Source organism: Pholis gunnellus, assembly GCF_910591455.1.
Source record: "Pholis gunnellus genome assembly, chromosome: 8".
In the NCBI taxonomy this organism is placed as follows: domain Eukaryota; kingdom Metazoa; phylum Chordata; class Actinopteri; order Perciformes; family Pholidae; genus Pholis; species Pholis gunnellus.
Genome location: NC_136534.1, coordinates 1,296,112 through 1,311,537, shown reverse-complemented (window position 1 = coordinate 1,311,537; position 15,426 = coordinate 1,296,112). Strand labels below are relative to the sequence as shown.

General features: G+C 40.5%; 1 protein-coding gene across 1 annotated transcript in view; it reads left to right on the top strand.

Moving 5' to 3' along the window:
• Nucleotides 1-11,723: 11,723 nt before the first annotated feature.
• grik2 (glutamate receptor, ionotropic, kainate 2) overlaps nucleotides 11,724-15,426 on the top strand; it is a gene marked incomplete at both ends in the record, with an annotated part of 286,105 nt that continues 282,402 nt past the window's right edge. The window contains one exon of the mRNA XM_079164096.1: nucleotides 11,724-11,841. Within this exon, the coding sequence (XP_079020222.1) occupies nucleotides 11,724-11,841 (118 nt within the window). The remainder of the gene's footprint in view (nucleotides 11,842-15,426) is intronic.

The window sequence follows — 15,426 nt, the reverse complement described above, 5'->3', positions numbered from 1 at the left end:
AAATTGATTTGATCTTTTATTAGCAGTTTAAGTAGTTGCAATTGTAATAGGACTGTTAATGTGAATTATGATATCATTTCTAGTGTTGCCAATAAGCATTAGTTCTCCTTTGAGTTTTGCACATTTTGTAACTCTAAATGTGTTAATGCAGGGAATGTCCTGTTCATTGATTTTTATTTATGTTGCTCATTGAGAGAACATTGTTACCATAATGTGCACACTAACCTAAAGTAACCTAAAGTGTGCTTCATGTCCAGCAGACCAGAGAAAAGCCACATGATGTCACCCACCTATCTCATGGAACAGATGCATGTCCATTTGATCAAATATATCACTACAGGTCATCGCAGTACCTCCCTCTTGCCTGGCACGCTATTGAAGAATCAGAATCAGAATCAGCATTATTGGCCACATATGCGAACACATACAAGGAATTTGACTCCGGTTTTTACGTTGCTCTCAACGTTCATACACAGAAATTACAAATAAAACAAGGACAACTAAGTAGAACAGAGGTAAGCATAACCATTTAAAGACTATGTACAACTATAAATATGAATATATATACAAAAGTATATATATATGAACATAAAAACACAACAACAATGACAATGAAATGGAGGTAAAAGTGCAGTATGACTGATTAATTGTTCATGAGAGCATTGAAGCATATTCTCCATAGACAGCGGTTTAAATCGCACGAATATCCTGCTGTCTTGAACTTATTAACAACGTCTGTAATGATTGATCATTGTTTCACTATATATAAGAGGAATAAAATCAATGAATCAATAAATGAAAGCAATGCTGTATTCTTCCAGTGTACTCCTCATAGAGCCTATAAAACTATTGAGGTCTAGTAAGATTGTGACATCAGTCAGCCTGCTGCCATTGAAGGTGCTGCTGAACGGACAGCTGGTTCAGCACAGTGATGGTCGGACTCGGTGGGGATTGAAAGGACCGGAAGGTTCAGTAAGGCTCTAGCTCGGCTCCTGTATGTTTCAAACAAGTTCAAACAAATTGTGTGCAATGATTGGTCGGATATATGGAGGTATGAAAGAAGGCAAGGTTTGAACTCCTCACACAAGCCCTATTTTTTCATTCTTTAAAAACATGTTTTCCTTAGTGTATAACCACCTGAAACTAAGAATAGCTGCATTTTCATTATGTTAGAAGGAGCTCTCTATATCGACAATCTGCATCTCACCACCAATATATTTTAGAAACTTTTGTTGCATTTGTTCTGTAAATAGCAAATTGTCTTTACATTCCTACAGCAATCAATAACTCAAAGGCTTTGGAAGAAGGCCTGAAGAGACGGGCGGTCAGCGTTAAGGACTTAAGGATACTTTTAGCAACTTTTGGAGCTCGTGCTGCCCATGAAAACTAACAGTCATATCCATTTATACATCGCAGGTACAGCTTGCAGGAGTGACCTCGGGTTAAGTGTCTTGCCCAAGGACTCATCAACATGAACTTGCAGAGTCGGGGATCGAACCGCCGATCGTCTGATTGAAGGACGACTCTGCTCTACCACTGAGCCACAGTCACATGAAAGATGGCATGAAAGAAGAAGATATGGATGTTGTACTGATTTGAAAACATAGGTTCCTCTGTTTTCAGAATCCATAAACCAATCGGATGTTTGGTCCAAAACGGCAAGACCCGCCCTGTGCAGCATTCAAGCGCTAGGACTGGCCAGGCGTCCATGCTCGTTGACGTACTGGTAACCTGAACCAATAGACTATCCTGACCCTAACTACTCGGGGTTAATGCCTAACCTTAACCAATCGCCTGCTCATGGTATCATCATGGTAATCCTCTGAGTCAGAGGATTACCATGATATCTTTTTGAGCCCTAGGCCTATGCATTCTGAATTAACCTGTTTTATAGCATGGAGCTCTTCGCTCATATATGAATATAAATAGTTATTATAATAATAATTGTGTTTATTACTATTTCAATGTTTTTCTAGGATTTACGTTATTTGTAACATGGTTATATGGAAATAAATAGCGTTTTGAAGTAAAACTCCCAGTAAGCAGTAAACAGTAAACACGGCCAAAACCCTGAGACTGCCTGAGTATATCTTGTATGTATCTAAATTGCATCATAAATGTTGTATTTTTGTGTATTTTAATCAAATGTACAGTCCCAGTAGTAGTAAAGAGTAGTAGAAGACATTCAGTAAGATCATTATCCATATATTTTGGTTATAATGGTGATAACCACTATGCTCAGAGCAAGTGAAGTGTAGTATAAAACGCTAGAGAGAGTACTCATGGAGGGCAGAAACAAATAGGAGATTGGTGTTTGTGTCCCGTGTTCAAAAGTGTTGTTGGCTTATTTTTAAATTCCCTTAGTGATGTTACTGATGTCATGTGTTTTCCGGACTCATGTTGCAGTGTTTACGTACCTTTTTTACTTTGTTTATTTTCTTATTTTAGACCAAACCACAATGGTTTTCCTAAACCTAACAAAGTAGTTTTGTTGCCTAAACCTAACTGAAACTGTTACCATAGTTTTGTTGCCGGACATAACATCAACCACTTCATGTTAACAATGCAAAATGGCACGCAAATAAAATGTGTATCATGACACATGGAATTTCCTTAAAAGTGATATGCTATTTATAAGCCTTCTCATAAAATAATGTCAAACTACTCCTTTAAAAGTGGTTTAGTTTCGGAACCCTTACCAAATTCAAGCCCACTTCAGCGAATAAAGGACCACGAAGATCCCAGCTCCATTTAGTGGTCTGCTTGCTTCACACCAAACTAGTCTTTGGCAGAATGGAGTCTATTGGACAGGGTCAAAAGAGAATGATTCTATTCTATAGGACTTCCAGCTAAGAGAGTTTTTAAAGCAATTATGAGAGCACTTTGACAGGGCTGTGGACCAATTCTGTGTGCAGCTGAATATATTAAAAATGACCCTTTTAAGTCTGACACTTGATGGTTTTACATGTCAGGGTGTCAGCTTGAGAGAGCTACACTGCTGACTGCAGCAGATACATGGTTGAATCAGACATGGGCAGAAAATGCATGCAACAAGAGCACTTAACTGGCTAATTTCTCTCAGTAAATACACACATAACCAACAGCTTGTCATTTCCACTACAGCAGACCTCCGACAAACTGAGACATAGTGGACAGAAATAACTGATGAAGACAGAAGGAATTGAACAGTTTCCAATGAGCCGACAATCATAGCAACATTTAAGATCATTTCATGGGATTTCACATACGTGTGATGGAGCTTCAGTGTATTTCCAAAGGTATTTATGTGCAGTGTGTGTTTATATGGGGTTGAACTTGATCTGATTAGGTTCTGTTTCAACCCATGAGTCTACCTTGAGAACCCTCAAGTGACCGACCGCTGACCTGTACAGTTTGTACAGCCCCTCTCACTCAGTGTGATCTGTCAGGCTCACATCAATCCAAACCCCTGTGGACTGCTCAACATTTATCATGCTATCAGTGGTGGGTAGTAATACCCTGTTACAAGTAAAAGTCCCAAATACAGTGTGTGGTGGCGGGGCGTGTTCGGGCTGAGCTGCAGAGGGGACAGAGTGGAGGAGTGGGTCAGGGAACGATGCTGGGAAGAGGCTTAATTAGGCGCAGCTGAAACCCATCTTAAATTGTCTCTCTCTCTCTCTAATATAAAAACACTCGTAGTGACGGAGTCGCAAGAAGCGGGGCAAGAGACACAGACTGGCAGTGTGATGGAGAAGATGGCAGACCTCATCAAACCCACACGGCCCAGTCCATCTGAATCTGAATCCATCTGAATCTTTCTGCCTATGTGTGAAGAGAATATTGGGATAGAAGAAATAATAAAAGATACAGATTTTGGCACTTTTTAGACGGCTCTTAAACTTTCATCCTCTACTCAGTGCCACTGATCCGGAGGAGCTCCTGGTAGTTTTGAATGTGGAACTGTTACATCATGACCCACTGAACTCACTCCCTGTGTGATGGAGTTAAAATCAGGTTACTGATTTAGTTGCATCAGTTAAACATACAGGTAAACAACATGCAAGTTAACTGCAATGTGACTGGACAGGGAAGAGAAGCTGGTGTATATTCAAAGAGAGACAGACAGGATCAAGTGAAAGAAAAAGAAAATGGTTTCATTTCTCTGTAGGGTTCTTTCAATAATGTTGTCAGACACTTATAATAACAGTCTGAGCTAAAACAAGCCTTTTTAGTGAACGTAATGTAATGTGACTGATGCTGCACAATTGTCCTTGTAGCCCGTTTAGCAGCTGTCGTCTGCAACGTTCTCCCTCAATACTGGACCACTTTCAAAAATCGTTATCTGCATCAGTCACTTGGACACAAAAACATCAGATAATGGTCCAGGTTGAAAAATACTGAAGTTGCCCTTTAAAGAACTAACTCCTTGTCTCAATTTATGAATTTAATCTTTCATATTCTCACTTTTATTAAAAAAGTATAACCTTTTCTCAAACATATTCCAATCTTATAATTTCTTTACTATTATTCTCAAACTCTTTTCACCATGAAAAACAGAAACAGGAGGATCTGCAAAGAGAATTTTCCTTTTCTTGAAAAGTTCTCTATTCTCTATGTTAAACTGTGTTCTAATCAATCAACATAATCAACTATGTTTTTAATCAATTTTTTGGGAATTCATCAGTTATCGTTGATCTCATAAACCATCACCAAATCAAATTTACGTCACTCCAAGTCAGACGGGAGAACTCCTCTGACATGTATATCTCATCTTATCTTCTGGGAACAGGGATTTCAGCCCCTTTTATGGCCCATGGGAGAGAGTAGTAGAGGCTGTTGAATCACAGAGCTGTCATTGACTATTTATTTGTAGCCCCCACAATTCAACTTTTCATGATGCACACTGTGGGGGTGGTGGGGGGGGGGATCAAAGCTCCCTTTCATTTGAGCTCCAGGCTGTGGCCTCAGATCAGGCCTCCATTACTGCAGGGATGTGCCCCTTCACCACTAAATTCTATATCTTGTTGCAGTTACTGCTGTCTGATGGCCTCTCTTTGTTCCCCTCCTTTCTGATCCAGCCTCTTGATTGGGCCAATGCGCTGAAAGAAAATGTGTTCACATTCTGCAGTGAACAGCAAAAAATAAAGGCTCTCTATCTTAACAAGCTAATTATTCCGGCATTGAAACTGAAGTGAAGTGACTTTGCCGAGCATAGGAGATCATTTCAGTTGTGTTTATGCAAATCAAGATGTGTCAAGATTTTTCAGAATTGAAAGACATTATCTCACCTGATGTCAAGATATTGTCAGCTGCTTTTCTATATACAAATGGAGAGAGGGATAAGCTTCTCACCACGCAGGCAGAGTTTTTCATTAGTTTAAAGGAAAACATTTGTGACTCGTAATGACATTGTTCTGCGATATGCCACTTGGTTAGACTAATTCATGCATTGATATTAGCCTTTTGTCATCCAATCAGTCATATGCTTCTGAAATGATGGACGGTGTTGCCTGACCAGGCCGAGATAAAATCAGTATGGAATAACATTATATTTTCTTTGCACATCTATTCTTTTTTTAATTGTATTCTCAACCAATTTTTTTTCTTTTTATGTCACATTTAGGTTACAGTATATAAAGTTATAGGTAGGAAACCTCTTTTGAAAAGCCAAAATAGCAGCATAAGAAGTTGCAACAAAACAATACAAAATCAAGCAACAGATAAAACATTTTGCTAAAACATTAAGAAGAGATATAAGGAAGACATATCTCTTGTGGTTTGAGATACAACTTCACATTGAAGGATGTTTTATTTCAGCACAAACTGTCAGCTATGAACCGCTTCAGCACACAACCACTCGACAATGTATTCATATTTGAATAAGCTCAAGGCCTGTGCCTGCCCTCAGCAACCGGACGCACTCACAAATATAAGTTATATTCTTACAATGCTGTAATGTTTAAACTGCAACATTCTTAGAACTTTTATAAGCTCCTGAATGTGTGTGATGGAAATGTTTTAGGTCTCCCTTCAACTTAATTCTCAGCCACGGGATAGTGTAGCTGTGTCTCAATTCAGGGGCTGCATCCTTCGGAGGACCCAGCCTTCGCGGTCTATGTGGGCCGCGTCCTTTGAGGACCGCAAAGGCTGCACCGTGCAGTCTCCGAAATGAGATGGTCTACGGTGTAGAGGACTTCCTGTTTGCGTCAACAGCTGATTATATATATATATATACATAAATACATTAAACTAAAAACGTTTCAGTAGATATACTTTAAAGGTTTCAGTTTAGTGTTTTAATCAGATTTTTTATCATATATTCAATAATTCATTCATAGATCTTTTTCATAATATTGTTTTTCTAAATTAATAATCAGTTCATTAAATCAGTTACTAAGTTAAATAACAAATTTTCAATCAGTTACAGTTCTTATAATTAAAACAATGTATTTATCAATAACTATTTCATTTTATTCACACATACATAGTTATTTACATATACATATAAAGCAGAGGAAATCAATCAAGACAGTTAACATTAACAACAGCAGCAAAACAAATGTCAGCAAACGTGTTTATTAACTTGCAGTAAGACATATGCATATACTTTATATTTGTATATAAAACTACTGGTTGTGTTATTAGTGAAGCTTTATAATGATGAGCTAATGTAACTGTAACCTGAAGTACAGGATGGTCAAATGCAGATATTACAAATGGACTATTGTCTTAATTCAAAGCTACGGTTGCTGAATGTTTGTCCATCGTTCTCCCCTCAGCTCCTGCTCTCTGTAACACAACAAGAACAGAATCAGCAAAATACTCAAATTCAGTGTATTCGTGTAATTAATCTCAACGTTTATAACGTTACCGCATTTAAAGTGATATTTCAGGTTCACTACCGATCTACCTGAGCTCACGTTGGTCCGTTTATGTTCATGATATGAAGTATGAATCATCTGTAAAATCATCACAATCTCAGTAAGATATTATTCAACCTCTGAGGTTTGAAAGTAAAGTTATTAAAAGTTACTTTATGGCTGAACTACGGTCGGATGCAGGCAGCCGAGCTGCCGGTAATAGCGCAGCGGCTAACGTTAGTTAGCTTGTCAGTTACCAACGTCACGTAACTTAACGGTACATTTTAACACACGTGATGTTATACGATCTCTTATTTTGCTTCAACATTAGTATCGGTGACATTCGAGTGAGTTGAAACCCAATACTTACATTTAAAAGTGAATACTGCCGCGTCTCCAGCTCTCGCATCACTGGTGTTCCTCCATGTTGGTTCAAATACAATTTTCATCGGCACACAATGTATCCCGGGATTATGCTGGGCCGCGAAGGATACATCAGATGTATCCTTCAAATCTGGGGTCTGAAGGCTGCATTCGTCGGCTGCATTCGAAGGAGTCTTCAACAAACATGCGAATTGGGACAGCCTAGTCGCCGCGCTGTGACGTAACCGGTCTACGAATGCAGCCTCCGAAGAATGCAGCCCCTGAATTGAGACAGAACTCTGTACATGTAATATCATTCAGCAGCAACCTCTGCGTACTGTTTTATTTCTTTTTACAGGAAATAAATAAACTGATAAACAAGTGGCATCTAATTCACTCCATAAACCTGGATTGAATTTCTGTCACCATGCAAAGCGACCTGCATCTTTCAGCCTTTGGAGGGAAGATGGCTGACTGAGCATATTGTTGATGAAGATCATTAGCTATAAAAAGTCATTTTTCTTAGGTAGCATTGATCCTCAACTCATCTTTATTCTCTGCAACCTGTAAATGTTGTCCCTTTAAGTTTTGACGATGCTGGAACCTGTGAACATTCATAGAATGTATGCAGATGTCTATCATTTCAAAAAGCTCTCTTTCAGTATTGAACATTAAGGGATGGGAACGTTTTCTGAAACATTATATCTGGTTTATGAAGGCCCTTCATTTCTGGTTCATTAAAAAAGGGAAGTTAAGTACCAGACCCCAAGCAGAGGGGTCTGTTTTCATCTGAACATTTGATCCAAACCACCAATCCTCTCTAACTGCATATACAGTACTTTGACACATTTACTTAATTATATTGGTAAACTATAAGTTTCAAAGACACTCCATCAACTGTTGCAAATGCAATTGAAACTGCGTCCTATGTGCAGTAACTCAGTCTGACTGAGGAACCAAAATATGGGTCCAACAAGCTCCGGGTTAATCTCCTCAAACCCAAACACTGAGATCCACTGTGGTCTGTATTTAAATATCATTCACCACCAAACCTCAAGTGACAGCCCTTTAAAATGCCGCGAATTAAAACTAAACTCCTGCTTACATTCAATGTGTTAAATTCAATGTGTTCCGACCATATTACTATTTGATAAAGGTCGTTTTACCATACGTCTAGAGAAGTCTTATATCCAACAATATGGCGCATGTATTCCAATTTCTCACAGATCAATCTGTATGAATGAACAGTGCCACACTTTTACACCCACATTCCCAAATTCTAGTGATCTGTATTACAATGCAATACTTGCTCAGAGTGGAAATGTCCACGGGGGAGCCGTGGCTGAACTATCGAGCAGATAAAGGATCATAATGCGCCTCAGCCCGACCTGACACTCAGTCTCGTCCGCTGGGGAAAACAGCAGATTCCATGTGGGTGAGTCCCCTGGTCCGGAGTGTGCCCCCCTAGTTGCTTTAAGCAGTGCGTTCTGCCGTCCGACAGGAGGCGTGTCTCCCCTACGGCCGGAGCGCAGCGCTACCAGATGCAAGTGCGGGGGAAGCGACTCGGCTCCTTCATAGAACAAACCAACTTCTTTGTGCTGCTCTGGTGACTCTTCCCTGCTCCAGCTCTACCTAGGGTAAGCCCGTTCTATCAAACTTTACATATATTTACATGTCTATTCTGCTCAATATTTTTGCCGTTCAATATTTTCAGGAACAAGTTATACCTTTGTTAACAGATGAGGTCGAAGTACGAGATTGTGAACATATTTATCCAACGCGCAGAAAACACCGTTACACACCGCGCCGGTCAGGTATGAAGTTCATCCGTGAGTTTAGAAGGCACAGCCGCTTTGAAGCTGCCCACCTAGAAGCAAAACAGCATTAAGACTAAATGTGTCAGAAATAGGCTCCGACTTGCGGTTTGATAAGCCTCGGAAATATGTGACCTCCCGCGTCTTTGCTCGACCTCTATTTGGAGACGAGTTAAATGCCTACCGTGATCCGCTTTATGAATGATCCATAGATAACGCCTGTAGTTCACGGGGCTGGTTGGGAACTCGCGGAGACGAGCCGCGCATTTAAATCCCATTGTTGATGAGGACATTAGCTTTAAATCAACTTTATCATCTCGCAGCGGCGCCCGGCGGAGATGCTCTTCTCAGCCTGGTTTAAAGCCCCTTCCACGTGCTCAAAGGGGCATTTGTTGAGCTGTAGCTCCATCTGTAAAAAGAGCAGAATATACAAAAACGAGGAGTATATGAACTGGTGCCAACTGTGTTTTCCCCTTGCCAACCCCGCACCTTTCTGGCCGTTATGCACGTCGATCAGAGCTGCTGCTACGTGTTCTTGATATTAGTTCACGTCTGCTCTTTCTTATTATGACCTCTTTGCGTTAAACACAGATTTAGAGATGAGCAGATTTACTGCTGATAATAGAGAGGCAAACAAATCACAGACGTGTTTTTTCGTTTCGCTCATTAGTCACATTTTGGCTCAGGACACCTAAAGACAAGCTCTACAATTTGCTACTAATATATATATATATATATATATATATATATATATATATATATATATATATATATATATATATATATATATATATATAATAACCAACATTCTAAAAACGGAGAAATCAACTTGTAAGTCCCACTACATGCCGTGCTGTCTCACAGTGCAAATTATGTCCCAATCACTTAATGATAATTATGACATTGGTTTATTTTTTAAATCACATTCAGCCCGTCCCAATTTACGTATTAGTTCATTTTAGCTTTCCAAAAATGTTGGGCAGTCACGGTAGGGATTAGGGTGTTGAATGCTGGTGTGGCAGCAGGCGTTATTGTGGAGCGATATTTAACCTTTAGGCATAAACTGTATCATCGCATGGATTTGGTCCAAACAGAATGACCTGCTGCTAATTGAGGAGGCAAAGGAGCAGGGGAGCTGGCAACATCTGTGCTGCTGGAACCTTCTCAATGCAAAGATATTGTTATTTTAAATGGAGTCTCTGTCCGTGGTGCTGAAAACTCCTCAACGCAAAGACTCCTTGAAAAACACAGCTCTGTCAGCTGTGGCCTACACATAAAGCAGGTAACATATTTACATGCTGTCTTAAATACCAATAACACAACTAACGATATCACATATTGTCAAAACTTAATGTTTTCCTGAAAATGCTGTTAATTCAAATTTAGTGAAGAACGCGTGCATTAGGGAGCAGCTTGCCACTCTTTTTATTTGCTCCACGTTTAAATCAGCTTGACCTCTATTTATGCATTGTTCCTCATCCTCTCTTTATCGTGAAGTTTAAAGAACAAAATATATATCATATTTAGAAATTGTGCATCAGATTCACCAACCAGAATTCGACTGACAACTCATTGGCCGACCTTGGAAATAATACAGCAGTAGCCTAATTGTGCTTCTTTATCTAGCTATCCAGTCAAACTATCTTATACATAATCGGTATGGAATTTTGAGATGCATTTGTAAATAACAGGTTTTAAAGGCCACAGTCTAGTTTATGGGAAAATATTGAATATGACACTTAATATGTCCTCGCCTTTCAGTCCGGGAGCAGTCATACAAAGGAGCCGATAAGACACTTCTTGCCAGTCAGACGACACACATTCAATTCAAATGTAATGCTCTTATCTAACTCGGTCTCGGTCGTAGGAAAAGTAGAAAATAAAAGTAATAATGAAACATACAGAGCAGTACTGAAACACAACGGCGGTGAGCAGAGGCTGTTCCTTCGCTTCGCGGAATCCAAGCCTGAGTGACTCCGATCAGACACAGGCGGTCTGAACACATTCATACATTGGCTCTTACGGCCGTGCACGGCGGCGCTCCGCTGCCAGTAACGGCCATTGAACCGAACCGAGGAGAAAACTGGGAGAGCGGCGGCTCTAGCTGGTCGGGGACACGGCATTAGGGAGGAGTGGGGAAGGCATGACAACTTCGGCAGGCGATATAGATCAAGGGGCGAAGTGTGGTCAGCAGTAGCCGAGAAACATGCCCGATCCACCGCGTGCGCTCCCCCACTACTAGTGTTGGCTCGACGTCAGATGCTGTGCGGCAGTGCAGCAGGAGGAGCTCGGGCTGGCGAGGCTGCTGAGACCGCCGCTTCACTCACACTCTCACATGGTCACACTGGACCCCCCCCCCCCCCCCCCCCACATACACACACACACACACACCCTCTCACCCCCTCCTCCAATCTCTGCCTGTGTCTTTCAGTAGATGGATTTCCTCAAGCTCTGCCCTGCCTAACATGGATGCCCAGCCACCTCCACCACCACCTCCACCATCATCTTCCTCAGCTGAGTCGGAGGGCTGTTTCTTCTTGGCGCAGTGAGCTGGACACGTAGTGCTTTTTTTTGCTAAATGGATGTGGGGAAACCGTTGCCCAGCCCGCCGGTGGTGCCCAACCGCCCTGCTTCACGTTAAAGAGAAAACTATTCTGTGGAATATACCGATTCAGGGAATAAAAATCCTGAGCACCACACAAGCACCATGAAAATTACCTCCCTGCTGAAACCTAACGCCAGCGTCAGGTGTACCGTCAGACTTCTACTGCTGCTATTACACTGTGTGGGATATTCTCATGGGATGCCACACGTCTTGAGATTTGGTGAGCTACTTCTTCTTTTTTCTCTCATGCAGCCCTAAAAGTTTAAATTGGTGTGTTTCTGTGCCTGTTTCTGCCCCCACCCCCGACCTGTGACTCACTTTCCCTCCCGTTCCTCACTTGTGGGAAAGTTGCTGTTCTGAATGTTATTTGCAGTGTGGCGTTTAGGAGCAATAGCAGGAGAGTCCTCGTGTAGAGAGTTGGCACAGACCTGCACTACTATAGTACAAAGCTGCCAACAAGATACATTTATATGGGAATGATTTGTAACTTGTTGCTGTTTGGAAAGTTTCACATTTAAAAGGTTTAACGTGTGCAGATATCAACGCCCCTCACACTACACCCCTGTGTGTGTGTGTGTGTGTGTGTGCATAGTGTCAGCTCTTTATGAGCGATACACTTATTGTATATTCATTCAATAATTCACATTTTACAGTATATTTAATTAGTAAAGTAATAAATCAGGTAGTGGCATGTGTGCATATGTGTGTGAGAAAAACATACATTTATTACAGTAGCTTCAATATTATAATTTGAAAAAAGACTAAACTGTATATTTTTTTTACACAATACATACAAGCCTCATCCAAATTTCAGAACCGTGATGAATGTGCTGCAAGGAACATTTTTGAATTACCTATTGAGCCATAATTTGCCCCTTTATTTTGAGAGTATTAATATACGTAGTATCATCACTCAGGAGACTCATATACATTGTCAAGTACTAACAAGACAACAGAGAGGCTCTCAAAGTCAACACACACAAAGCAAATAAAATAAGGGATAACTATGTTAAATAGAAACATGCACTAAAGACAATATTATGCTGCAATTGTTAGACACTAAGAAACATCCATGTCAGAATGTGTTAGCACACACCACAATCAACGCATGTAGATACAGAAGTACGCAGATTGCTACTTCTATGAACAACACACAGACGCATTTACAATGTCGTACAAACTTTTGGTTGAATAATCCAATGTTGTTTTGTGTTTGGATTGGAAGAAACTGCACTGGTACGACAGCATATAGAAGGAACATCCTCAGTAATTAAATCAGCAGTGTACATTTCTTTAATTCATGAATGCAAATTGATGAGGTGCGGATTGATTTTTCCTCTGATGGAGCTGTAGGATCTGAATCAAAGAGAAAATGGATAAATAGGTGAAACCCTGCGAACCTCTGGCCTGCAGGGTAGTCCCGTTACACCCGTGACTGGTTTCCGTCCTTCAGTCCATGTGTAGAAGCACCCTGTACCCCATTCCTTCCCATTATTTCATCACGGTGGGTTAAATAGGCCTGTATCTGACAGCCGAAGAGTCAGAAGGCTGAAGCTGAGCGGTTACAACCGGAATCTGTCTGTCGGACAACATGTCTTGTGATTGCATTTATTCCTCCTCTCGTCCTTTGCCAAGGCATTTTTATCAGCTACCACCATTTGTCTGTTGACAAATCGGTTTCATCTGTGGGCCTTTAATGTGTGTCTTTTCAAGGTTTCATCACGGAATGTGACAGATTCCAGTTTGAGCTGTGAAAACATTCACCAGGAGCAAATCAGTGGCTAGGGAGATAACTGTATTGATTGGGCTAAAGCTAAGCTGCAAAGAGAGAACACTGATCAGAGTACAACTAAATATGAATATTAAAGGGGCACTCCAACAGTTAAGTATTGCACATCAATGAAGGTGGGGAAACTTTTGAGGGACAGATTAAACAAAACTTGTTAAAAAGCTAAGCAGCAGACACTGAGATATCCTGACTTTTGGTCGCTTCTATGGATCAAGCTCCAAAAACACTGGATCCTACGCTTCCCGTGATGCAACTCAACAGTATCTTTTACTAGAACCGCCTGCTGTGGTAAAAGCCAATGTCTATCAAACTCCTCACGCCCAGTTTTTAAGTAAGGTTTCTGTTGAAAATAAAAAATGTAAAATCTTAAACCCTGGTTTCATCATCTGATCATCTGTCCCCGGTGACATCATCAGGGTTATTTTCTGAGTGTTGACAAAGTGAAGACACGGGCTGAATAGTGCTCCTTGTGACGAGTCACTGTCCATTATTAGTGTCCTTGTAATGGCTGCTGTAACCATGGCATTCTTGAGTGTGGAAGGTCAACAAGCTAAGCTAAAAAGCTAATGTATATAGAAACCTAGTATGGCTAATGTGCACTGTTAAAACGAATACTTCTGGTTTAGTACTGAATGATATCTTTAAATCCCCAAATTTCAGAAATGTAGGGGTGTTATTGAGTGCTATCAAGCAATTTAAAGTGTATCTCTAAACAGGAGCAAGGGCCTCACAATGTTAGCCATGTCCTATACCTTAACTTGTCCACTGTCAAAACTGTGCTTTAACTCCACCAACTGAATTGTGATTTCACAAAGGGGATTTGCTCTGCTTCTGGAGCAGCTTGGACTCTGAGAAATGACATGAAAAGATTGTGCAATTAATACAATAAAACCAACATTACATTTCCAGATATGTTTTGACCATCCAATTGCTATAGCTATTCTTCAAAATAGGAGCTTGCAAATGGTTCAACTCACTCAGCCCTTTGAAGAATTATGGTGCATGAGTGATGGATAGCTAAATCGGATTTCCATTTTGAAATTCAAGCACAAGAAAGAAAAAGCTCTGAGTAAGAATGCCACAGTTGTTGTTCTTAATCAATCTGATCAGGTCCTGTGATAAAGAAAAGCTTTTTGCAGATTCCCATTGTGACTTCTTAAAAGACCTTTGGAGAAAGATCATATTTCTAAATAGCTGTGCAGAGAACAAGGACAATGAAGCAGGGTAAGAGCTCCCATGGTGTGATTGTCACAGACAGAGTCTCACATGCTGACAACCTCTGATGATAGAAAGCACATAACTGCATTGTCCCTTGGCCCGTTGAAGATAAAGCTTGATACAGATCAGCTGTAAGCAGCGATAGACTGAACCACAGCAACAAGCGACCTGCCAGCTCTGTGACTATGACTCTGGCCTGCTGGGTCTGCTGAAGTGGTCGAGTTTTTGAGGTGTTGCATTGCAGACAGTTGAGGTCAGGAAATTGGATTGCTTGTGTGGAGGAGAAGCAATATTCAGGATCACTTCACAGGAACACAGCAGATTGTATTTCACACATACATTGCATGAGCTGGAAATGGAAGGCCCACGGTCCCTTCTTTAGAAAAGTAACATGAGCAAAAACGTTTTGGTCAAGGAAGTGGTCCAATTAACATAGTATGTATTCATACTAGTTTGTTGCACTTATTGTATTAGTTTGTTTCTGCACTGTACTCTTGCTCTGATTTATGCTCTTAGATACTTGTTTAAAAAAGGAGATGCACTTATGACTTTTGGTGACTAGTAGTTCTCTTGAATACCGATGTTGAATACACTTATTGTAAGTCTGCTAAATGACTGTAATGTAATGTAATGGAAAGTATGGAAAGTCATGGATTAAATAGAACATTTTTCATCAGAGTCATGGACATCCTGGATTTTCCTCACATCCAAAAGAAGCATTTTCAAGCAGTATTTGTGGATCTATAAAAGCAATTAATCAATCAATCGATTTATACTCTCTCTCTCTATGTCTGTGTC